The sequence below is a fragment of the Perissodus microlepis genome, chromosome 7 (assembly GCF_051167445.1).
Source record: "Perissodus microlepis isolate ML-2025 ecotype Zambia chromosome 7, ASM5116744v1, whole genome shotgun sequence".
NCBI lineage: Eukaryota > Metazoa > Chordata > Actinopteri > Cichliformes > Cichlidae > Perissodus > Perissodus microlepis.
The window spans coordinates 49,078,127-49,105,958 of record NC_140467.1 but is presented as its reverse complement, the minus strand read 5'-3'; the positions used below and the strand labels follow the sequence as shown (position 1 = coordinate 49,105,958).

Sequence of the window (27,832 nt, the reverse complement as noted above, 5' to 3'; positions counted from 1 at the left end):
CTTGTTGCACTTGTCAGTCGTGGGTCTTGGCCATTCCCATTTGAGGCTCTGGTTAGCGAGGTGACAGCCTGTAGAGCATCATTCTGAGCATTTTAATAAACCTGAGGATCCTGCAGAGTTTATTTTGAAATTTTCACGCACATTGACAGCTTCTCTTGAAAATAAAATCGAAAAATGTTGCCATATTGGAACCATCCATGACTTTTCTGTATCCGTGATAGTTTTATGTACTGTGTACTACAGTTTGTATTGTATAAGATATATATTTTAAACTGAAATTACAAATAATAATTTAATTACATTCATAAAACTAACTCTCAATAACCCGCAGCAACCACTCCCCCTCTCCTCTTCCTCCATATATACACATTTCTGTACCTGCTCATGGACTGTTATAAATGGCTGTATATTTAGGGCAGCACAGCATGCCTGAAATGGTGATGTAGAGTTGTGTTTTGCTGCTAAATTAATTTTCAAGATCCTGTACAGTTTTTCATTTGCCAGACATAGCATATAGACACCTTAGTTCTATTCTTTCATGTTTATATCTCAGATGCATTTTTAGATTTTATGCCTTTAGATTTAGATTTAATTATGTTGTTAGTTTGATGGTGAATCAATGCAATGAAATCTCCTGTTGATGTCCACTAACTGGTCTATGTCCGATGTATCTATTCTATTCTGTACATATAAACGAAAACTGCATACATATAGAAATCTAGGTTAGACAAAAGTGAGTAATGGAGCAGAACTGTTGGTTAGATAGTTTGAGTACAGCCACTGACTGGAATCACAGTTTACACATAGGTGTCTGTAGAGGTTTGAGAGCAATATCAGCCATACAGTGGAAACACACTAGTCACATGTTTATGTCTGACTCACCAACAACATCTGCTTGAAATCTGCACATTGCGATCTTGGAGATGAATATGCCTCTCAAGTGTCTGTGTGGGTCATCTCTGGCCTTGGCTATTCTACAACCTTTTTGCAGGTTCTCACAGATCTTCCCACAGGTCAAGTATGTACAAACCTCAGCAAGTGATCCAATTAGTAACAGCAAAGAAAGTGATGAAAATCGACCACGTCCTTCTCTGTAGGTTTCTAATAATAATAATAATAATAATAATAATAATAATAATAACTAAAACAAACATTTCTTTGCTGGGTACTTATGTTGTACCTCAATTGCAATCCCTTCGGAAAATTGAACATTGATGATTCAAGTTAGTGTTAAGAGCAAAGAAATCATGCATTATCTTCTTATAGCTATCTAGGCAACTTCATAGGATGTAGACTGTTAATACAAGGCTTTGCTGTATGCAAGAGTGGGTGATGTCACCCACTGGTGTGATGACTAAAGTTTTGTATTTTAGCTCTTGTGGTTCATGTGATTGTATTTGGACAAGACAACAGTTGTTGAGTTATCAGCTATCGGCCTCGAGGTTGCTGGTTGAGTGACATCAAATGCTGATGGATGTTTTATAGGAGCCTGAGCAGTCAGCGTGAATTACAAAGATACGCAAACCACTTTTCACTCTTCATAATGGCTGGGTCTCGAGAGGATCCTGCAGAAAAAGCAATGTAGCTCTTTCACTCCTCCATTTTTTTAAATAAATTGCCCCTTTAGGTCGCAGAACTCCCCTGAGCAACATCCCTTTATGAAGATGACCCGTGCCGGCTGAAATTTTCCAGACAGTTTCAGCACCTTCAGTCTTCCACTGTGAATCACTACAGTCAGCATTTATCACAACGCCCCGCTGTGGGGCCAACTGCCAGGTACGTTTTTTACTCGGTGGTGGAAAAACCTCGGTGCTGCAATATTTAAATGGATGTTGAATGTGTCTTCCTTTCAGATGATATTTTTTTCACTCATATCCACTCAAAATCTAAAGCTGGTCACGGTGTAATGTGTCTATCGACCAGCAGGTGGAGAAGTTATATGAACCGTTTGATCCTCAAGCCCCCACCCCTGTCCCTCCTCTGCCTCGCGCTGCTCCCGATGTGGGAAGTTCCTGCATAAACTTCCACTCCACAGAGGGAGAACATATGTGGGAGATCTAACAGAGGCACACCACAAAGAGCAGACAAAGAAACTTTTGAGCTGGACCTATTTCCTATTCTTGGATTGTTTTCTCAAATCAGGGTCTTCATGTGTATGGATCACTTTGTCAAAACATAGTGTGGATGTTTGATTGTGGAGTGTAAATGTAACTGCTGTAGACATGGATACATCATTTACTGTGAGACCTCTTGTCTTTGCCCTTCTGCTCTCCCTTCATCTGCACTTACACCTTTTTGTTTGGGCTGCTATGGACTCCTGCTATGATGAGGAGGGTGTGCCAAGCAGCTGTATGCCCAAGTTTGAGAATATTGCCTTCAGTCGCACGGTGGTGGCTTCCAATGTGTGTGGTTCTCCACCTGAGGACTACTGCATGCAGACAGGGTCAACTCGTTCATGCCACATCTGTGATGCCTCAGATCCATACCTGAGCCACAATACCAGCCTCCTGACAGACTTCCACCGGAATGAGGAGCCCACGTGGTGGCAAAGTCAGTCCATGTACTTTCGTATCCAGTATCCCAACTCCGTGAACCTCACCCTTCACCTCGGTAAGAGCACACATCCTGAACACTTAATTTAAGTATCTGTCTTTACGTTACTTTGGTCTAATAGCTATGTCTAGAGTTCACTTATAGTCTCTGTTATACTGATGTTGTGTATAAATATGTTTATAATACGGCACCGCATTTGTTGTTTTGATGATCTGAGCCTATACAGACTGCAGATAGACTCCAGTCTGGTGTGAATCTCACAGAAATACAGTACATGTTTTTTTTTTTTGTTTCTTTTTGCACACTGAAATTTGATACCATCAGCTTTTTAGGTTTCTGGACACCCATATCTTCATGCATTATTCTGTGTATTGCGAGGCCTTTGATGGAGAAATCTTTAATCCAACACAGATGTGCTGCAGAACACATGATTTTTGTTAGGCCGCCTTGACTCTGAGGTTAACACTTTGGCCCAGACATAGCTTAGACTTCTGGTATTTCAGTGAGGACACTTTCACAAGAGCGTGTCTGAGAATTTGGTGGGATTTTACATGAAGATAACCTACAGTTGCATCTGACATGCATAAACAGGCACCAAGTAACGGTCTTCAGGCCCACGGTATCGTTAATTTAGCCCACATGCTGTCATGGAGTATGAACCCATTCAATTCTGGCTGCCACTCAACTTATTTTAAGAATATGATTTGGCCCAGAATCAAACTTTGATAGCACCACATCACGCAGCCTTCATAGATAGCATTAAAAACAAATCAGGCTGTTATCTAACCTTTTTTTTTTTTTTTAACTTGACATCCACACTTTCACATGGTGTCATTACAAATTAGCATTAATCTTCTGCTACAGGTTAAATTCACAGTTTTGAAGCAAATATAGAACTGACTATGAATGAAACTGAAGCCATCATGTGTTTTTTAGAGAAACTGTAGGCAATAAGTAGCTTATAATAAGAAGAATAAGAAGAAGAGGGACACGGGAAGTTAGCGAGGCATTTACATGAATCATATTTGGAAGGCAATAGATATTTGTCAGGAAGGTAAATTAATTTGCATTACCTGGGACTTTTTCAGCAAATCAGACACACAAGTTAAATCATATTTTTTTTGTTTTGTTTTTGTTTTAAATTGCCTTCTTTGTGTCCTCTTTCCCCCTGAAAAAATGCCTCTGACGCACATTTTGTGCACTGTGAACACATTTGACATTTCTCACTCCAGCCATTAACATCATTATCCCATTACCATGCTGTGCAAAACTGCTGAAATAAGCAGCACAGCACATTTGTCACTATAACTGAATTAAAATGTGGCGATTACTGTTAAAACGCATTAATACAAATCTTTTTATGCAATTATTTTCCCCGTTCCATTTATTTTTTTGAGCTGGGCTTGTGTGCCTTTCTGCAATTAAAGGTCTCTTATCACCCAGATGGTTCATATATGTATTTGACATACCCAGGAAAAATATTTAGCTTATTTCTTATAATGTCGATTTTAACACTGATCTAATTTTAATTACTTTTTATGCAGAGCATTATATTAAGCACATTTGATTCAAAGTCTGAACAGAGATATTTCCTGATCTCCCCTTTTTTGGCTTTATTCTGCCTGCAAAAAATACAGAAACAGTCCAAACACACAAAATTGTTTTTTCCCAAATGAAGAGAAGTCAGCAGTGTCTTCTTCCTATATTATGCTATAGGCAGGTTGTTAACAAGACAGCACACCCACAACAAATCAGCCTACACAGCTAACAATAGTCCTGAAAATGACAATGGTCCTGAATGCTAAAATGAGATCTGTCTGTATTCCAGTTAAGCTATACCTAGCAACTGAAACTCATACTTCACAAAGTCAACTTTAGGAAAAGTTTATACTTGATGCTAAAAGTAGGAAAAAAATACAATTGTTTTTTTTTTCACGTCTTTGTTAATTTTTTTTATTATGTGCTGATGTTGACAAAAGTGCCATTTTGGGGTTAAAAGCAGGTGTAAATGATTATTTTTGCAGTTCCACTCAGTTCACTCAAATTAAATGGGAACTATCTCACAAAAACACTCTAATTACATTGTTGCCAATTTCAGTAGAATGCCATTGCTAGAAATCTCCTCTGGGTTTTATTTTTATAAAAAAATTCAAAGAAGCAAATGGTGGAATTTATTCAAATGCCTCTTTTGTTCCAACAAAATTACAAGCAAGTGCTTTTTGCTTTTTTCTGTTATGTCCGACATTGGGTTTGTAGATTTTAATTTCTCTGTTTATTAATAACAATGCAAAAGACAAATAAGTCTCCAATAACACCAGAAAAAGTTGCCAGATTTGTTGCTAGTCGCTTTTTAGAAAAAAAAGTCGCTAAGGGGGTCTGAAAACTCACTAAATATAGCGACAAAGTCGCTAAGTTGGCAACACTGGATGTACGGTGGCCCTGAGAGGCCAAACGGACTGCAACTTAAGAAAACACTAGCAATAAGAAAAACACTGCAAAAGCACACAAAACACAACAGAAGTAGGAAAAACGACAATGGAAATAGGAAAAAGGAAATAGGAAAAACGACAACGGAAATAGGACAAAACAGATTTCCAAAAGCACAAGGGAAGTGTTTCTGGGGAGACAATAACTTGACGGACCAGTTGCAGGAACCAAAATATGCTAAGACACTTAAAAGAACTGGAGGTTCTATCGGTTTTGTGAGGAAAGAAAAGATGAAAGCGTGTTAGCCTAACTTTTAGCCTAAAAATACGTCATCAGTATTATATGAATCATGATAAATCATGCCTACCATGTTTGGGGTTCCTGCAACTGGTCCGTCGGGTTATTGTCTCCCCAGAAACACTTCCCTTGTGTTTTTTCCTATTTCCGTTGTGTTTTGTGTGCTTTTGCAGCGTTTTTCTTATTGCTGGTGTTTTCTTAATTTGCACTCCGTTTGGCCTCTCGTAGACATGCTCTGTTTTGTGTTAAACATGTAATTTGATTGTTGCAAATGTTAATAAATCAGTTTTCATGTTTGATTTAAATATTCTAAATATTCTTCTCAATAACCTTGAGAGACGTATTCCCAGAAATATGTATACATAACAGAGTTAGTTCACTCTGACACAATACCTTATTAAAACATTCCCTAAGCCCTCACCTTCTGGTTTGTGCCCTACTATTTTATAATGTATTGCTTCAATGTACAGCTACTGGAAGGCTATCTATATTATCAATAAACAAATAGAATAAAGACAGAGGTCGAGCAGCAGATCAAATATTTTATAATGGAGATAGCTTGACTGCATTCTCAGTTTGGGGTTACAAATTTATTGGAGAAGTGCCTGCCAGTGTCCACTTGCCTGCCCTAGCCTGCCTGGGAGTGAGGGCTTTGGTTCACTTGGTAAAAAGAGGAATGCATGGATTTTTTTCTGAACTTGAGTAAAATCTATCCAACTATATTCTCAGTGTGTATAGTCTGTAACATGTATCTATAGTATCTTTGTAGCAGAGGTTTATTTGGGCTGATAGCATTCAGGGAAGGCTTTTACTTGTTCACACATACATTTCCTTTCCCCCCCAATCTTCCCCTACCTATGCAGTAGAGGGAAGATGAGTGCTCCCTGTCAGAAAGTTGTGTTTCAAAGAAAAAAGAGACAAGGACAAAAATGATGAGAGAAGTTGAAAATGTCAGCGCACAGATGAGCGGTTACATCACGTGCTCTGAAAACAGGAAGTACCTCAATCAAATGGAGAGTATTGATTTCCAATAGCAAGCAGATGTCTGACTGTGCTTTGAGGCTTTGTTGTTTATATTTTCTGGCTAGTTCTTTTCCTGGAAAAAGGTGGCAGTGCTCCTGCTGCTGCAAAGGTATTTTCTTTGTTATTGGAGAGTTTGTTATTCTTTTAACTATTCCAGCACCTACAAGTCTGTCTCCCTGAGACTGAACTGACCTTTGCTCCCACTGCCCTATCTGCCAACTTTGTTTTCCTATACCCGGCGGCTTTGATGCTTCCATCCTGACACTGTATTCCTAAGTGAATGATGACTAAGTTTTCACATCACACACTTTTTATGTAACTGAACATCCCTAAATTTTGTATGCGTGGCATACTTTTGGTTCACATGAAAACTGTGTGATCCATCTGGGTTGTTGGCGGGGGGTTCTTTAGACATCACTGTTTCCCTCTGCCTCTCCAAACAAAACAAGCGCTCTCTGAAGGGAACGCAGGCAAATGCGGCAATGATAAACACAGCAGTAGGACGCAGGGACACACACTGCAGCCAGGTCAGAGCGGGTCTGTGGAAGAGTTAAGAGGAAAGGGGGAGTCGGGCTGCTTCAAGGGGAGTAAACAAAACATAATGAGGAAGAAGGGGTGGAAAAGAAAAAAAATGCCAGGCAGTTTGCTGGTAAGGAATTGGGGTCAGGTTTTTTCCCATAAAGACTGGATGAGCCACACAAACACACACACACATTCTAACAGCACCCACTGATGTCTGCAGCTGGTTCTCATTCAGCGCAGTGAAAGAAAAGCAACATCCTGTTTCTGATGTAAAACAACGATAAAAGTCTGCCTCATTTGGCGTGATGCCTTCACAGCCTGAGCATCGGCTCACATAGGACACGTAATCCTGTCACAGAGTAAGAATTGGTCTCAAACTCTGAGATATAGCGTGATCAGAGGACAAATCCACTCCCACGTTTGATTGTTGATTTCAAAAATCTCCGCTCGGAGAGTAAACAGAATGTAAACAGTCTACAGTGCTTGTGTTGGGTTTAGTCTGGGCAGATGAGAGTAGCTGTGTCAAGTTGACACGGATGAGTCAGAACAAGTCAGACATTGAACTGCTCCAGCATACGACGCTTATTCTCAGTAAACATTGTCAAAATATCCACGGTGCATTTGTGTATCTGGAGAAAACATTGAAAGCTTAGGCTGGATCTTTAATGCACATGATTCTAGATCTGCTCTGTAAAGTCAAACAAAGCTGTTTTACTGGCCGTGCAAACTTAATTTTCAGTGCTCAATAGCGTCCCTCTTGGTATTAAGTTACAAGTAGTACATATCTACAACACTACTTTCAGGGAGTATGATTTTTAATACACTTCTTTGACCACTTAATATTGTATAACTTTTAAAGTTTTTCATGAGTAGGGATGGGTATTGATAAGATTTTCACGATTCCGATTCCATTTTCGATTCTGTTTAACGATTCGATTCTCTTATCGATTCTTTTTAAAAAAGGAGAACACTAGATCTATGTTTCTCACAGCCGTTGATGAAAATAAAGTTTTTGAAATTGTCAAAAAATGTAAAAATCAGAAATCTTTGGATTGTAATGATATTGATATGATAGTGGTTAAAAGAGTCATTGAGGCTATTATAAAACCATTTACATACATCTGTAATTTATCATTTCAAACTGGTCGATTTCCAGACAGAATGAAAATAGCAAAAGTTATACCTCTATACAAATCTGGAAACAAACATCATTTCACAAACTACAGGCCTGTCTCTTTACTACCTCAATTCTCCAAAGTTCGTGAAAAACTGTTTAAAAACCGACTGGAAAAATTTATAGATAAACATAAACTACTCACTGAGAGTCAGTACGGATTCAGATCAAGCAGATCAACATCATTGGCACTATTAGATTCAGTAGAATACATCACAAATTCCATAGACAAAAAGCAATATGTGGCTGGGTTATTCATAGACTTGACAAAGGCATTTGACACTATAGATCATGATATATTAATAAGAAAACTGGAACGTTATGGTGTCAGAGGGGTAGTTTTAGATTGGGTCCGGAGTTCTTTAAGTGACAGAAAGCAGTTTGTGAAAATAAATGGTGGTTGCTCCTTATGTATGGACATTGCTTGTGGTGTATCCCAAGGGTCAGTTTTGGGTCCAAAATTCTTCAACTTGTACATTAACGACATCTGTAAAGTGTCCAAAGTATTAAAAATGGTTCTCTTTGCTGACGATACAAACATTTTTTGCTCTGGTGATGATCTGCAGAATTTATTGGAGGATATGACTAATGAAATAAGTAAAGTGAAGTTCTGGCTTGATAAAAATAAATTATCATTAAATTTGAATAAATCTAAACTTATGTTATTTGGAAATAGTAGTTTAAATACAAATGCAAAGATTCAAATAAATGGTGTTGATATTGAAAGAGTCAGTGAAAATAAATTTCTGGGGGTAATAATAGATGAAAAACTTAACTGGAGAGCTCACGTAAGATATCTTCATTCCAAAGTATCACGAAGCATTGCAGTACTAAACAAGGCAAAACAGGTATTCGACAGAACATCACTTCATATTCTATACTGTTCACTGGTTTCACCATACTTAAGCTATTGTGCAGAGGTCTGGGGCAATAACTATAAAACCACATTACATTCACTTTTTACTCTTCAAAAAAAAGCAATTTGAATCATCCACAATGCAGGTTATAGGGAACATACAAACTCACTATTTTTGCAGTCTGAAATATTGAAAATTGATGATATAGTGAAATTCCAAACAGCACAAATTCTATTCAAAGCAAAAAATAAAGAACTGCCAGGTAATATTCAGAGTATGTTTTTTTTTTTGAAAGAAGGAAGTTATAATTTAAGGGGTTTTTGTAGCTTCAAAACAATGAAGGTACGTACTACAAGAAAAGGCTTTTGTGTTTCTGTTCATGGAGTGAAACTATGGAACAGTCTGAATATGGAATTAAAGAAATGTCCAAACATAAAACTGTTCAAAAAGAGTTATAAAAATATGATCTTCTCGAACTATAAAGAAAAGGAAAATATTTAAATTAAGTGAATGTCTCTATTTAAAAACAAACAAACAAACAAAAAACTCATGATGTGATATTATAGTATATAGTATATCAGAAATCTGTTCACTATTTTTATTACAAATTATATCAGTAAGGAAGCTGACTAAATATTCACTGATAATTTATGGCAAAGGGGTGGGATTAAATAAGTGTATACTTCTTCCAACTCCCTTTCAACATGTAAATTAATCAGAACGTTTTTTTTTTTTGTATGTAATTTGTATAGTATTTTTTCTTTCTTATTTTCTTTTCTAAATGTACTTGTATATTGTTCACATGTTGAAATAAATTACCAGTCAATCAAAAAATCAATCAATCAAGGTCGATTAGCTTAGAACTTTGTTTTATATCTTCTCTTTGAACAAGATAGAAATTTAGGAGTAACATGGCCTTACAAACCCAACAGTGAGATCTTAAGAGATCCACAGCCTATGGCTCTTCCATGGGGTGTCACAGGGTCCCCAGGAAAAAAAATTGTAACTGTAAAATAATAGAATAAATATTCATCTGTAGCAATAACAAAGTATAACATAAATTATTCTGTAGCAATTACACAAGAATATCCAGTAATGTCCCTGCCTACAATTAAACACATTCACTTACCGAAAATCGGGGGCATCTGCTGTGGCAAATAGGTGCGAGCCTTTTACCACAAACTTAGTCACTGCTCGGTGACATTCGTCTATCCTGGCCTGAAAGGAGACGCTACCGGTAGACTGCAGCGAGAACTGCCAGCATCTGAGCCAGCCAGACTCTCTCTCTCATCATGGTCACCTAAATGCACAGTAATGGCAGGTTTGTAATAAGGCGGATCGCGCTAACATAATATGCACTGTTAGTTGATTATTTACCTGCCGCATTAACGGGAGAGGACGTGCAAACGTTACCGCTGCTGCTGGGTTGAGATTCACGAGTCCGGAGCGGAATTAAAAACACGACATTCATTTAAGGTTATCGCGTGTTTTGTGAGCAAATGCTTTTGCATATTCGTAGTGTTTCCTCATGAAATATCCACTTTGCAAGTATTGCAAGTTGCCCTGTTGTCATCCGTTCTCGTAAAGTATAATCAAACTTTTGAGCTTTTGAGCCGCTTAGGCGCCTGTTTCCTGCCAGGTAAATGACGTTCCGCAACGTGGTGACATCATTCGGGGCGACTGGAATTGATAAGGGAATCGTTTGCAAAAATGGCAAACAATACCAAGGAATTGAAACAGTGGGAACCGGTTCTCAACAAGAACCGGTTTTCGATACCCATCCCTATTCATGAGAGTAAAATATAATTGCACATTATTCACAAAAAGGATTAGATGTTCATTTTACATCCCTGAAGTGTAAGAATGCTACTTATTTGGATGCATTTCAGCAGTGTACACAGTGGACAGGTATTCTTTTGTTATATGTTACTTTGCTAAATTAAGTTCAACAACTAAAAAATCCCTTTGCTGTGCCCACATAAACTAATGAATATTTTAATGCACTCCTGAGTGAATATGGATCATGAATCATTAAACATTAAGCATAAAAACATACAAATATCATCTGTTATTAGTCTACATTTCATCACAGGGGATATCCAACAATTGCTTCATATTGTGCATCTTTTATGTCTCTTGCCTGAGTCCCAGCAGGGCTGAGCTCACCTCACGCAGCGAGTAAATGAAAGCTAAATGATCTTAGAGATCCCAAAGGAATGATACCATTAGAGATTTCTGCAGAGACAAGAGACAAAGATGCCTAGCTCTAACTTGGCAGAAAAATAGCAACAGATGTCATTACAGCTGTACCAGCGGATAGCACCCCTCCACGAATGTGCAGAGCGATTGAGACTTAGTATCTAATGATGTAGAAAAATACCCCAGAGTGCACTGAAGAAGACTGTTAAGAGAGTTTCTACATGCTTCTTCTCATTCTGGTCTCAATATGACTTCATTTTGTGTCTACCCAGTTAATCCCCCACGATATGGCTCCAAGGTTATTGTTTGAACTGTCAACAGTGAGTAAACAGTGGGGGTAATAACACCCCTCAATCAAAAAGAAGCATTGATTCAGGAAGAAGATGTCAGCTTTCTATATTGGGACAAGAGCTATAGCATTAATCACTGACCTCCCTACTGCAGTTGTCTAAACAGGAAGTGCTGTAAAGAAAAATATCCCCTCCTGACTCTGGCATGCAAACCGGTGGGCAAATGTTACTGGCATCCTTTTATAACCTCTTCCTCTCATACCATCACAAATGTATCTAGGTCAGCGGTACCCAGCCCCCGGGCCATGGACCGGTACCAGTCTGTGAGTTGTTTGGTACCGAGATGCGAGAGTTGAGGCTCGGGTGTAAAATTTATGGCTTTCAGGGTTTTTATCGTTAACTCAGTTTCCCTTGGTCTTTTCCCGTGTTGTAGTTGTGTGTCTTATTTTGAAAGAAATATTTATGCGTTACCATAGCAACCAGAGAGCATTAAAGGGCGTTTTTGGGAGTAAAGTTACACAATTAGACAGTGAATTCATGTTTATTATTATTTTTACAATATACCACAGTTTTTGTCTTGGTTGAATCATTTTATTTTGTTGTATTTAGCTGCGACACCTTAAAGGCCTGTCCGTGAAAATATTGTCTGACATTAAACCGGTCCGTGGTGCAAAAAAGGTTGGGGACCGCTGACCTAGTTGATGTATTTTGAACCAACACTTTGTATTTCTTCATTTACAATGCAACAAGTACAGCACAAGACGGGCAGATTTGCTAAATCCTCAACAGCAAGTCAAACGAAAAATCTGGTTGCATCTCCTCAATTGTGTTCGAGCTATTAGTTGCAGTGATTGCTTTTTTCTTTTTCACAAATTAAATCTGAAATCGTCTGTACTCATTTAGACCTTTTTATTCATGTTTTATTTGTTTTTCACAGGGAAATCCTTTGAGATAACCTACATACGACTGAAATTCTACACCAGTCGACCAGAGAGCTTTGCCATCTACAAGCGTACAGAAAACGATGGGGCCTGGTTACCTTACCAGTATTACAGCGCTTCTTGTCGAAAGACCTATGAGAGAGACGCTAAAGGTTACATTCGCCCAGGGGATGATGAAAGGACTGCTTTATGTACAGACGAGTTCAGCGATATCTCGCCCCTCACTGGAGGAAACGTTGCTTTCTCCACACTGGAAGGTCGGCCCAGTGCCTACAACTTTGACCAAAGCTTGGTGTTGCAGGTGAGGATGCATTTTGTTGGGTGACATGTATACATGTATTCATGACTGATAGTGTTTCATTATGTGTTCTGCAGATATGCTGTTATTGCATTGGGAGTGTGTTTCGGATGATTGTTATGCTAAAATGTCACTTTTGCCAATCAGATAGCATCCCATGCTGGATCAATATCTATACTTCTCTGTGTAAATAATTTAATCAATTTTGACGTGATATCCAACACCAGTTGCTCAACTGTAGACCCAAACCATGACAGAGCCTCAGTGCTTTTAAGGAGGCTGTAGACACTCACTTATGCCTCTCCTCTGTATGTATTTATGACTATTTGAATCACAATTTAAAAACTGGAATCTATCACTCCATCAGACCCATTGCCACTGATTTTCAAAGCTGTTTTCTTTACTTAATATAATCATAAACTGTAGCAAAGTGAAAGAAAAAAACTTTTTAACAAATAAAAATCCAAAATGCATTCAAAAATACATATTTATCATAAATGGCAAATATTCATGTAGATATAACATGAAAAGAAATATTTGATACATTACATTGATGATAATCCACAATGGGTGCTAGCTTCTGCTCATATTAATTTTCTTAGAGGAAATGAATATATCTAAATGTGAGAATAAGCAGTAGCAGCAGGCTTCTCTGGACGTAACAGCTGCTCGCGTGATAACAGTGTTAACAGCACGGCATAACTTGATGTAAAGTTTATAAGTGCATGTAATGTTCTTGCCCCCCCTTCAAGCACTGATTTTATCAAAGCCTCTCAACTGCACACACTTTCACACAAACAAACATCCCGTAGCCATGCATGTATATGCATGCCTTCGAGCCTTTTTCAAAGCAGCTGAAGTGAATCTAATGTTATGTTTAGCTCTGATTAACATTGATGAAGCCTTGAGAGGGTTGTGCTGAATTAATGGAAGTCTCTTGTGGGCGAGTCTGGGAGGGGTGGGCACGGTAAACCGTATCTAAAAATGAGAAAATAAAGTACTTTATGCAGCCACTCCTTTTGCTTTGATGGTGCTATGAGTATGCATTCATACATGCATCTGTTCACATGTTTCCTATATTGCAACTTAAGTTGGAAAACATTTTTTCATTTTTTCCTTTATTATTAAGTATCGACCACCAGAAAGCCTTGATAATTACTGTATGTTCTAAATAGACAAAAGTAATCATGTCAAAATAAATTAAGCTGTCTAATTAGGACAGAGAGATCCTACAAGACTGAAGGAACCATATGCTTCATACATTACTAATACTATTTATGAACATATGAAAGAAACATATGTGTGTGTGGTTGAAAATAGTGGGAAAAAAGTAAGCAGTGGGCAAGCAGTGGATCCTATAAATTAACCAAAGAAATTTTAAGCAGCACATTTCCGGGGACTCATATGCAGCTGTTTTTTGTTTTTTCTAAAGCCACTGCCAACTTACAAACACACACTGATACACACTGGATTTTGGCACTGGTGACGTGTATGTTACAAATATGAAAGACCCTGTGGCGTCAAATTTAACATACTGGGTTAGTGTCGTTATTTAATTTGCAGGGATAATGTTGTTAAATGGAGCATTTCACCACAAACCACAATCTTGTCCTAATTGTAACCAAGTAGTTCTCTTTTTGTTTTTGTTTTGTGCTTAATAAGACCAGTGAGTGAAATCCAAAGCAAAAAGCAAGTGAAACGGAAAGGGGAAAGCACAATGCCCAGGCAGTAATTTACGTCCTGGCATCCTGGGATGACAAAACATTGAATTTGTGAGTTATTTCTGTAATTCTGAGAGAGTTATTATTACTGTTATTATTATTACTGTATTATTATTATTTTTATTTTTAGCTGGACCTTAAATACTCAAAGCCATAAAGTCACTCGAAATGACATAAATCATATATACATGCAAAGTAATGTGAGCTGTGAGCTGAAAGTTATACAACTTTTATATTTTAAATTTAATGCAAAAGCACACGTAAAGACAAATGTATATTTATATTCATAACTTTGTAGACAGAGCTGGGTGCTATACCAGTAAAAATGTCCTGCATATTGATTTATCAACGACCACTGGGAGCAATGATGAGTGCAGGGAGAATGGACCTCTATTAAATGCGATCCCTCTTACTTGCGGTTTTAATCAAAAGTGCAGGTAACATAACAGTTAACAGCTGGGAGATGCTCCATCGCAACATTCAAGAACAGTAAAGAGAAATGGAGGATGAAAAGACAGACCCCAGAATGCACTAAAATAACTACTAACCAAGAGAGGAGTCGTGTCTGCTGTGTAGAAAGCTTCAGTTTTATAAGATGGAAATCATTCTGCTGTAATTTCTTGTCCCACTGCTTCGATGCTCCTGACTTTCACTGTGGGTGGGGCTTGTTCACCTTCCTCCACAAATACGCAGCGACGGAGAACGAGAGGCCTCGTGTACAGATAGGTTATGTACACTTGTTGTCGCGCACACACCGGTGTAAAACATGAAAGCAACCTGAGAATATGTGGATTGTCATTTCCGGTTCATAGTTTTTCACAACACTGGCATCTTCTCCATCCCTCCCTTAACTTGGGTTATTATACACATTAAGAATTTCAGCTTCAAACTAACGCTCTTTACAGACTGGCGACCTGTCCAGGCTGTCCCCCACCTCTTAAACTATTGCAGCTAGGGTAGGCTCCAGGCCTCTGTGACCTTTAAATCAATACAGTTGTGAGTTGCAGATACTCACATGACACACATAAGGCAAGAACCACATCCTTCTGCCATGGAAAGAAACTGTGGTGCCAGGTGGGCCAATAAATCCACAGTACCCAATACTAGAGTACATTGGCTAGTTGTACATTTACAAGTAAGCAGGAAACATAAATTAGTAGTATTTAGAAGTATTTAGATAGTCTCATACAACCCTTTTAATCAGAAGGAACTGTACTTTCCCTTCTTTACTCAAAGATTCACAACATTAACAGAATAAAAGCAAGTCTTTATTTTACTGACTTAAGAAGGAACAGTTCTAAAAGATAAACAGTCACACTTTTCTTCACAGTAGTCTTAATGAATAGTTCTCCAGGCTTCTTGAGGGATGTTCAAAGTTCTTCTTTGAATGCAAGCATCGTGTTGAAGCACTTTACACCAATACATTAAATAACTGCAAACTGCAATGTGTGTTGGAAGGAAATTCAACACCACCAACTTGTATAAAGACATAAAGGACCACTAAAAAGAGAACAAGCACTGAAAGAATTGAAGAGAGGAGGAAGTAAATCCCTCAGACGGACCCAGAGCCTGCTGTCACAGTCTTTCAGAGAGGCAAAGAATAACCAGGTAGCCTATATATTGGTGAAAGTAATGCTTCAATCATGACTGATGTTGGATCTTCAGCATTAGTTAATGTTAAAGTGTTATTGGTCATCATACTTGCTACATTAGCAGACCAATTATCTTTAGACTATATTCAGACATTCAGATAATATATTCTGCCCACTGAAATGTGGTACAATTCATACATTATTTTATTGGAAATTAAACATGAGCTATGAAAAATGTTTGAATATAATGACCTTTTTGTGTTGACTGTCAGGTCTGTTTCATTATTACATACACAGCCCATTTAAACAACTGAAGTTGGTCCAAAGTGCTTTAGCGACAGACACATTTACATTCCACGTCTCCAAAAAAACCCAGTTTCAAATACAGAAAAAGCTGAAAGGCTTGTTTTATGGTGTTAACTGATTCCTATGGAAAGTAAAAATCACAGTGATTCAGTGGTCAATAAAATGTGATTAGAATTCAGAAAATTGATGATGATTCATCTCAGAAATCATGACACTGCCCTCTGCTACATAAATTGACTTTATAAGTTAAAACTATTAGTATTTGTATTGGTAATACTGGCCTTCAATACTTGGTATTCAATTAATACAAAAATTTGCAGTATCGCATATCATTAACAGGTTTATCCTTTGAGTTAGGACCTTTTACTTAATACTTGAATGGTCAGTGTAAAAGGGCTTTAATAAAAGGACACAATATCCAAAGAAAAACTTTGTAAGACCTTGAAAAAGGGGAACTTCTACTCATTTAAAACATTACAACAAAAGTCCGGCTCCTCGAGATCAGTCCGCAGTCAGATCTCCTCCTGTCCTGTGCAACGTCTTCCAGAAAATAATAATAACACATTCTTATATCTGACCGTCCTCCTAAAATTTAGTGTGAAAATACACCTGACAGAGCCAAACTAGCACTTCTGTAAAGTAAGCCGTCCTCCTCCGCATCATTAAATAAGAAGAGTTAGTGAGGATATCTGGGGGATATGCAATTTAACCTTGCCTCACCTACCCTAAACATGAGAATGGTGGGGGGCGATTTGTGTTGCTCGTCCTGCCAATATGTTCTGTTCACAGTATACAACCATTACAAATGACATTTAAGGTGATTTATTCGTAACATGACTAAATCCAGGTCTTTTTTCTTTCTAGCTCACTGTTGAAGTTCATGGTTTCTGCAGGCTTTCATCCCCCCACACTTGCTCGTTTCAGGAACATTTGATTTGAATATTTGAATATATACAAATTGGATTTTAAAATAAAAAAACAAAATGGCCTCAGTGAAAAATACGCAGATCTTTGTGAAATCGTTCACATAGTCATTTGTTGGTGTTACAAACTTTTTGTTAAAACCTGCCTATTTGTAAAACTGTTTGACCACACCTCAGATCCAATTATGGTGCCCACCTCTTTCCACAACAGCACATACATGCTTCCTCTGCCATGCGCTGTCTCCATAAAAGAAAAAAAAAAAATCCAGTCCTCAACTAAGACTCTTTAAATGGGTGATGTTTGTTCCACCTCCTGCAGAGCAGAAAGAGGCTGCTTTCTTCAAGAGTGATCACATTTTAAACTGGGAAAAGACGGAGGGTAGAAGGCAGCGACTGAAGCCACATCATCTCTCAAGCACGAGCTAAGCCGCGCTGAGAAGGATAAGGACATTCTCGCCACATCTCTGCTATGTAAGGTTCCCTTGCATCTAGCTGCATTGAAAATAGAAATGAAATGCACTATTGGATTAGCTTTAGTGTTGTTAGAGGTTCGGCACATTGTGTGGCAGGCAACTGTCAGTAAGATGACAAACAGCTGCATGAAAGAGGAAAGGGACGACAGAACTGGATTGGACTCCAAAAGACTCCACTCCATCTGTCCCGCTAGGACAACAATGGAAGGAGAGTGAATGGAAAAAATAAATATGTCTGTGGCTTAGCAATAGCCTCTTAACCCACTGTCAAAAAAGACCACTCTGGATATTTCTACAAGCACAAGAATCTTCTCTCCACATTCCCATTATTCTCCCGCTTCATTGTTGCATCTCTCGCTCTCTCTTTCCTCTCTGGTGTGTATTACTTTGTTTCACCTCTTATGGCGGTGGAGCCACCATTTATTTATATATATATATTTATTTATTTGCATAAGAGAAGTTCAATGCTTGCTAGAAAACACAGCTGCACCCCAGTTTTCTAGTTTAGAAATTATTAAACTGTCTTTTTCTGATTAATCCCTTCACACTAGCCATTCACCGCTGTGCTGCTATTTTGGCCTCTGTATCTGTCTCTTATAAAACTCTGACTACGGCAGCTGGGACAATAGCAGGCTAAACTCTAGGCTGGAAGGACGGGCTGCTTTCAAGAGGTATTGTGAAAAGAGCATTACTTTTTCAGTTCACTTTTTCAGCTTCATGAATTAACACAGAAAGAAATGCCTTTCTCGCCATGAAAGGATTATGTGGGATTAAGTAATTAAGGGACTAAGGATTATATAAAGGACGAATGGGAAGCAGGTAGTCCAAGAGTTATAACTAGTGTGAAAGAAAGACAGGCTATTGCGGACACTTTAATCTTTTATGACCACTAGAGTTCAGTTAGAAGTTGTGTGAGGGAAAGTTAAAAGCATAAAAAAAGGAAAAATAGAAATCATTAGCAAAGTTCCTATATGTTCGCCAACCTCATAATGTGTGCATGTTGTTGGGTCCATCGTATGTTTCATCTTGAAGAATTTCAACAACTAACCAAAAAGGTGTCTTTATACTTTATACGGTACATATGTGATTGACATGTCCCCCAACTAAACGTGGATCTGCTATTACATCATATGGTGTTTGTTTCTGTTTGTTTCTATCGCTCAAATGACCCATGGAAACAACAAAAAGGAGTATTTTTACTCAAAATTCAGTTTAGGAGGCATACTTGCCTAGATTTTGAATCCATTACATTTTGATAATCCTGCGATGCCAAACAAGATTAAACACAGATATACATGTGTACAAGACTCACATTTGTGGTTTTGAAAAGTATTGTTATGAAATGGGATGCACCGATTCAAGTCCATTTCATGCACAGGTGCACAACCTAACAACAGCCTAACTTTTTTTTCAATAACACAGTATGTGTTATAAAGCATGAATGCAAACCATATGTGTGATCCAGCACAGATGCATATAGATGTGTAGTGGAAGTGTACTGATGGTACATATTTGATTGATGTACTGATGTACACTTCCACCTTGTTTAAATCACCAACATCCACCAACACACATTCAGTAAACAAACTGACAGATGATTTTCTATCCAAAATCTTAGACATGATGGATAAGATTGCACCATTCAAGGTTAAAACTGTCTCTAGTAAAAAGAAGTCTCCGTGGAGAAGTGATCCACTGGTATGTAATGAAAAAAGAGAGTGCCGGCGTGTTGAGAGAAAATGGCGGAAAACTCGACTCCAGGTTCACTGCGAGATATATAAAGAGAGGCTGAATAAGTATCAGCTAGCCCTGAAGGATGCAAGGGAGTCATTTTTCTCTGAGATTATTCATAGAAACAACAACAATGCTAGGACATTATTTGCTACAGTCGAGAGATTAACCACTCCTCCAGTGGCAATAGCCCCTGAACTAAGCTCCACCAGGGCCTGCAATGAATTTGCCAGCTTCTTTATTGAAAAGATCTTGAAAATCAGAAGATCGATTGGCACATTAGTTTCAACCCCAATACCGACGTTAAGCCCAATTAGCACTTGTGCAGAGAAAATGACTCACTTTCAAACAATAAATCAATCAAGTCTCGATAAAATTATTGAGAATCTAAGCTCTGCCACCTGCTGCTTGGATATATTACCGACAGGTTTTCTTAAAAAGGTCCTCCCAGCCATCAGGGAAGATCTGATCCAAATAGTTAACGCATCCCTCCTATCAGGTGTCTTTCCCAAAGCCTTAAAAACAGCAGTTATCAAACCAATATTAAAGAAAAAGAACCTAGACAGCACATTAATGCAAAACTACAGACCAATCTCTAATCTTCCATTTATTGGTAAAATTATTGAAAAAGCTGTTTTCCAGCAGTTAAACAGCTTTCTCACAATGAACAACCGCTTTGATATTTATCAGTCTGGTTTTCGTAGGCACCACAGCACCGAGACAGCCCTTGTCAAAGTGTTTAATGACATCCGTATAAATACTGACCGTGGGAAATCCACAGTATTGGTACTACTGGACCTTAGCGCGGCGTTTGACACCGTTGATCATGATATATTACTGGAACGTCTAGAGAGCTGGGCCGGACTCTCTGGTACAGCACTCGACTGGTTCAAGTCCTACTTTAAGAACAGGAACTTCTATGTGTCAATTAGCCAATTTTCATCACAAAATATAGAAATCACATGCGGGGTCCCCCAGGGCTCCATCCTAGGGCCCCTCTTATTTAGCATTTACATGCTCCCGTTAAGCCAGATTATAACTACTAATAATATTAACTACCACAATTATGCAGACGATACTCAACTTTATATCTCAATGTCACCAGGTGATATTGAACCTATCCAAACTCTTAATAAATGCATTGAGCAAATTAATAATTGGATGTCTCATAATTTCCTTCAACTGAACAATAACAAAACTGAAGTACTTATCTTTGGACCCAAAAAAGATCGATTAAATATCAGTAATCAGCTTAAACTGGTCCAACTAGAAACTACCGACCAGGCCAGAAATTTAGGTGTAATAATGGACTCAGACCTGAACCTCCAGGGCCACATAAAAGTTATAACAAAGTCAGCCTTCTATCACCTGAGGAACATTTCTAGGATTAAAGGACTGATGACACGAGGAGACCTAGAAAAACTCATCCATGCATTTATCTCTAGCCGCCTTGATTACTGTAACAGTATCTTCACAGGTTTACCCAAAAAATCAATTAGACAACTGCAGCTGATTCAGAACGCTGCTGCTCGTGTTCTCACTAGAACCAAGAAAATAGAGCACATTACTCCAGTTCTAAAGTCATTACACTGGCTCCCTGTAGCTCAGAGAATAGACTTTAAAGTGCTGTTATTAGTTTATAAATCTTTGAATGGGTTAGCACCAGAGTACATTAGGGATCTGCTATCATGGTACAAACCATCTAGAACAGTCAGGTCCTCCAGCTCTCGTTTATTGACCGTCCCTAGAACCAGAACTAAACATGGAGAAGCAGCTTTTAGTTTCTATGCTCCCCACATCTGGAACACATTATCGGGAGAATGCAAAGCTGCAGAGACACTGAACTCTTTTAAGTCTAAAATTAAAACTCACTTATTTAGACTTGCTTATGAGTAACTGATCCTATTATGGCTCTCTACCTGTTTGTTTTAATTTTTTCATATAAATTATTGTCTTGATTATTGTTTTATTGTAAATGCTTTTTTGTAAATGTTTTTTTGTATTTTACTTTTATAGTGTTTTGTGTTTTATTTTAATCCTGTAAAGCACCTTGAATTGCCTTGTGCTGAAAGTGTGCTATACAAATAAAATTGCCTTGCCTAGTCAAAGGAGCTTGCAAAGAAAAGCGTCTGGACTTCTTTAAGTTGCTTGAAGACGTTTCACCTCTCATCCGAGAAGCTTCTTCAGTTCTAAGGTCAAATGGTGGGGAGTCCCAGATTTAAACCTAGTGGGAGTATCCCCCCGCAGAGGGACAAAAGGACCCCCTGATGATCCTCTAATCGCCTGAGCCAAGGTGTGAAACTGGGTGTGGGTCCCAATCAGCCAGGGTTTCGGGTGAGCTCATTGTGAAACCTGGCCCCACCTTATCATGCAAATTCCTGAGGTCAGATGGCCCAGGATGTGAGTGGGCGTTAAGGCGTCTGGGGAGGGAACTCAAAACTGGATTATAGATGGCAGACAGTTGGTGTCGTAAACCACCGCCTCTGTTCAAAGATGGTCGCTCACAGTGGACATAGACGCTTCTTTCACTCCTCTTTCAAACCATCTGTCCTCTCTGTCCAAAATGTGAACATTGGCATCCTCGAAAGAGTGACCTTTGTCCTTTAAATGCAGATGGACTGCTGAGTCTTGTCCTGTGGAGGTGGCTCTTCTATGTTGTGCCATGCGCTTGTGAAGTGGCTGTTTGGTCTCTCCAATGTAGAGGTCCGGGCATTCCTCTCTGCACTGTACAGCATACACCACGTTGTTAAGTCTGTGTTTTGGAGTTTTGTCTTTCGAGTGAACCAGTTTTTGTCTGAGCGTGTTGCTGGGTCTGAAATGCACCGGGATGTCATGCTTGGAGAAAGCATGGTGCATTATCCTGTTGGAAACAGCCATCAGAAGATCGGTACACTGTGTTCATAAAAGGATGGACACAGTAACAATACTCATGCATGTGGCATTTAATGATGCTCAGTTTGCACTAAAGGGCAAACAACCCCGCCATGTTCAAAGTCACTCAAATCACATTTCTTCCATATTCTCATGCTCGTTTGAAGATCAGCAGGACATCTTGACATCATGTCCGTATGGCTAAATATGCTGAGCTGCCAGCATCTGATTGGCTGATCAGATTTGTGTTGTGCAGGGAAACAGGTGGCCTATGAGTATACAGTATAATAATGTCTATTCATTGAACTGGTTTTGTTTTCATTCACACACAAACTCTTGTATCTGTCTGTCTTGCAAAGTTTGACTCACAGGTGTGTCCACAGTTACAGCTTGTCTCAGAGGAACAGCCTCAGTAAAACGCAACTTTTGATTCTGGTGTCTCTTCCTCAGTCAACATCTATGTGATAATTCCCAGAGTGCTGTGTATGTGGAACCACTGCGACCAGCTGAATAGAAAAATCAATCAATTATTGCATTAGTGTGTAAAAAGGCTTAACAGGATTCCATCCGTAAAAAGAAAAACAGGTTAGGTTTGCATGGGTATGTCAGTCAGCACCGGCTTATATACTAGTTTATTCTATTCAACAGTATTCCATTTTTCTCATGTAGCCTGTAATGTTATCTACTGTATCTCAGAGCATTAAATCTTAACTAGGGAAGTATGCAAAATATGATCCACTTTATTTAATGATTAATTTTATGTGTACAAACTAATTTGGGCCAAATCTCCCAGTAAGATTCCACACAATCAATGCAGTCAGGCAGCTCCCATTTAAAATGATTGATTCATATCAGCAGCGGAATACATTTAGAGTTCTGCATCTAGGCTCCAAGCTCACAAATATACTACACAGAAAACCTGGGGAGTGATAAGTAAATATCCACCAGAGCCTACCGGTGTATGCTGGGGCGGTGGATTGATTGAAACAGCAGGCAGCAAAGCAAGGCAACAGTGCCACTGACATGTCAGAGGGGAAAAAAGATTCTGCTTAAATTCAGAGGGTGTGCTTGGTATATGATGTGAGCAGAAGAGTGGGGTATGTTTCGTGTGTACAGTGTGATGCCGTGTAGCTCGACTTGCCTGCCTGGTTCCCCCACCCCCTCCTCTGATATGCCTACTCCGTGCTTAGTGAAGTAGAGCGCTTTTGCTTTTTGTTCTTATTACTGCATACACATTATGATTCAATTAATGACCACTGCTGTGGAAAATTGCAGTAGTGCAAAATAAGATTATTACACAATGTTTCACCAGTTAAATAAATCAATCCTTTATTTATTTACCGTTTAATGAGTTGTCATCGCTGCAGGTGTGCAACTGTAATTTTGACAACTAAAGCCTGTAATTACTTGTGTTGATTGTAATTAATTTCAAAAGTACACAAGCTTTACTATTCTGGGTCTTATATATAAGACCCAGTTTTATTTATTTATTTATATTTATATTTTTATATATATATATATATATATATATATATATATATATATATATATATTATTATTTTTTTGTTTTTTTTAACCATACCAGTCACTGTTTAGAAAAAGTGCTTAATTACCTTTTCAAACAACGTGGATTACTGGCATTTCTCATTAGCCTCTTGAACCTTAAGATGATTTTATTTACACTGTAAAGCCATGTAGCAACATGAGATCTTTTGGGGGGGTTAGGTATTCGGTATGCAGGTGTTACTTACATTAAAACCTGACTACTAATGGTTTTGCTGGCTGTATTTCAGTATGCTTTGGAGGACATCGACCCACTGATTATAGAGCAGCGCAGGATCAATATAAGCTAAGAATACATAGATTGGGTGGCAAATCTCTCAACAGACCTGCCAAACACCCGCTCTCCTTCATTCCACCTCCCCCCATCCACTCTCCGCCATGTTTTAAACAACAAGATGAGAAGACCCATAATTGACTGTGATCTGTTCTCCCATTAGAATAAAAGACGGAGCAATTGCACCATTTCTTTCATTCAATCTCTCATTCCTTCTCTATTTTAAGGGTGATGGGACAGATGGGTGTAGTGAGCAGAGACAAAAATACATCAGCCATCCTCTTTGATGCTAAATCAAAGCTGGTGGAATGCAAAGGAGTGCTTTTTTTCCAACACAGTGAATCAGCAAAACAAAGATGGTGGAGCACAGGTTTCTTTATTGCTGCCATGCTACTTCCCGCTTGAGCTACTAATACTATTATAACAGGAAGAAAACAAGCAATTAAAACCGTTGGTGGTTAGAGTTACAAACCCATAATATGCCTTAATTGAGTATAGGATTAAGAGCCGTAAAAAGGAAGGAGACAGGAACAAGGAAGGGAAGCGCGTATATGCACATAGGTATGTTATTTGAAATGTCCACTGTAAAGAATCCCTTAAAGTTTCTCATCATTTAACACAAATATTGAATAGCTGTCTTTCAGAATCAAGACTACTATCAGGAATTGCATAGTTTAGTTTTACGATTTGTCTTGTCTGGTAGCATTTTGTCTCTGAGTTTTGTTTTGGGACTCGTTATTCATTTGTATACAAACTAAACAGAAATAAATTAAAGTCTAGTAGTAGATTTTCCTTTTTAAAATGGTCTTCTCACGTCTTGCTCTCCTTTAGCGATTACGTTAATTGGTGCCATAGGTGTGAATGGTTGCCTGTGTCTCTGCATTAGCCCTGTGACAGATTGGCGACTTGTCCTGGCGTGTACCCTGCCTCTTGCTCTATGACACTTTTTTAACATATGTTAACATTTCCCAGACAAGGAGTGTGTCCAGATTTTAAACAAATACTTGTAATACTGATGATTAATGATCCACCAGCTTTAGCTGTTTGATCAATATTAGCAAATATTAGCCAGAAGACTAAACTCACAGCTACTCGCAGGGCTTGTATTGTTAGAAATCCTGTTTTTATGTACCCGGTATAAACAGCACATCTGTTGTTGTCTATGAATCTGGCAGCCTTGCAAAATAATATCTCAAGAAATCATACACTCTAAAGAAGTCCTTCATCTCCTAAAGCCTCTTCATTAAACCACACTTTGTGTGACTATGATTAAAATGCCATATGTGGATACAAATTAAAAACATTCACATTTTAGCACCTGTGTGAATGCTTACAAGCTGCTTTTTTTCTGATGCACAGAGGTAAAAGACAAGGTGCCATTTTTACATTGAAAATGTTAACTACTAGAAGGGAAAAAAATCCAAGGCATCCCACAAATGTCACAGACGTGTCATTAACTACAGCTACTTCAGAAAATGCTGATCTTTATTTTGATTGCTTCTCTCCTATTGATCACTCTGAGCTAAAATCAATAAATACTTAATCCAAACCATCAACATATCTATTAGACATGTCTATTAAGTCTTACCATTGAACTAGCAAATAAAATCTGCCAATTGAAAAATGATTATTAATAGACTATGTACCACAAGTTTTTAAGGTGGCAGTAATAAAATCATTAATTGAAAAGCCTTTAACTGACCAGGCATTTTAGCCTGTTAGGTACAGATTTCCAGCCTTTGTTTTACTTCTAAAGTTCAAGATCAACTATGTGAGAGGGAAGGATTTACTTGAAGTATTTCAGACAGGCTTTAGATTGTATTATAGCACAAAAACAGGACCAGTAAAGGCTAAAGATCTTGTCATGGACTCTCTGTGCTTGTCCTGCTTGATTGCAGTGCTGCATTTAGAATACAGCATTGGGATTAAGGAAGTTGCACCGACTTGGTTAGAATTGTTCGCATCTGAAAGATTCCAACTTGTTTAATAAAGCGTAGAGTCTCCCTAGACACAAAAGTCATCTGTAGAGTTGCACAGGGTTAAGACTTAGAATTATACATTCTTCATTTAAGGGAATTTGTAGTAGAAAAAAAACTACACACATTTTAATTGCTATGCAGTTGTTAGAGATAGGTGATTAAAAAAATCAAGTGGCTAAACTACAGGTATAACTTAAAAACAGTAAGGAAAGGGTGGCCTGGTATTTATTACTTCTTAGTTCAGACAAAATTGAAGTTTCCATGGTAAACACTATGATTACATGTGCATCTGTAAACATGATAGCTCAAAAAGTTTAGAATGAATTCTGATAAAACATTGCAGGGGTGTAGAGTGGGCACATGTTAGTAATCCATTAAAATTAGCCTCAAATGCACAAAGGTCTGTAAGGTCAACTTAATGATTTATTGGTTGAAAATCGACATAAAGCCTTATAATTTAGAAACTAGGATTCTTTTCCGTTGCGACCGCCCCAGAAAGGGTGGCGGTGTTGCAATTTATGTAAAAAGCAAATTCCATGTTACTGTCGATTCATCGGTATCTGTTTGTAAACAGTTTGAACTTCTTGCCCTCAAGCTCCAACTTTTCAAGGGCTATTTTATTACCATTGTGGGCTGTTATAGACCCCCCTCAGCTAGTAGTGAGGCTTTAGTTTCACTTAGTGAAAAACTATCTACTTTAGATTTTAATGAAATTGTGCTGGCCGGAGATTTCAACTGGGACTGGTTGTCCTCTGCCTCAGACAGTTTTAAATCCATGTGTGATTCATATAATCTCACACAACTAATTTACAGCACAACTCGTCCAAATCTTAAATGCCCAGAAAAGTCATCACTTATTGATTTATTTTTAACTAATATGCCGTATAAATATTCTCACACTGGGGTTTTCGCAAATGATATCAGTGACCACTGTGTGGTAGCTGTAGTCAGACAATCGAAGCTCCCAAAATCAAGGCCACAGATAGCTTTTAAACGAGATTTTAAGCATTTCTGTGAGCAAGCTTTCTTTCATGATTTATGGGACTATAACTGGAGTAGAATCTACCTGATAACTGATCTTGAGCTGGCATGGAATTATTTTTATGATACTTTTATCAAAATTATAAATAAACATGCCCCTATCCGCAAATTTAGAGTAAAATGCAGAAACAACCCTTGGTTTTCTCCTCAGCTCTCCAGTCTACTCAAAAAAAGGGATGCTGCCTGGGCTAAGGCCAGAAAAACTAAATCCGAAGCGGATTGGCTGATTTTTAGACAGCTCAGAAACCGTTCAACTTCCTTAATTAAAAAGGCCAAATCAGAATTCTATCTTTCAAATACTACTAAACATTTGAACGATCCTAAAAAATTCTGGAAAATAATAAAATCTTCTTATGGGGACATAACTACAAATGAGATGCCAACTTTTGTTGTAAAAGACTCCTGCACTTTAACAGAGAAATGCGACATTCTAAACTGCTTTAATGAGCATTTTGTTTCTTCAGGATCTCTATTTGAATCTTTATATCCAGATTTAAAACAGCTTAATCAACAAGAGGCTCTCTCTGCAACCGCTCAAACTGAATCTGTGGTCCAACCCTTCAGTTTTTCTCCGCTAAATGTTTTTGAGGTCCACAGGGCTTTAAATCTGTTGGATCTAAATAAATCTGCAGGACCAGATCAACTTGATCCCTATTTTCTTAAGTTGGCTGCAGATTTTATAGCAGAACCAATAACTTACATTTTTAATCTTAGCCTCTCGAACAGTGAGATCCCTGTAATATGGAAATCTGCCCATGTTCTCCCTTTGCTGAAAGG

General features: G+C 38.3%; 1 protein-coding gene across 1 annotated transcript in view; it reads left to right on the top strand.

The window, feature by feature from the left end:
• Positions 1-2,039: 2,039 nt before the first annotated feature.
• The window catches only part of lamc3 (laminin, gamma 3), a 138,857-nt gene continuing 113,064 nt past the window's right edge, over positions 2,040-27,832 (top strand). Inside the window, exons 1-2 of the mRNA XM_084935632.1 lie at positions 2,040-2,610; positions 12,280-12,584. Coding sequence (XP_084791758.1) covers positions 2,223-2,610; positions 12,280-12,584 — 693 coding nt within the window. The 5' untranslated portion in view covers positions 2,040-2,222. The remainder of the gene's footprint in view (positions 2,611-12,279; positions 12,585-27,832) is intronic.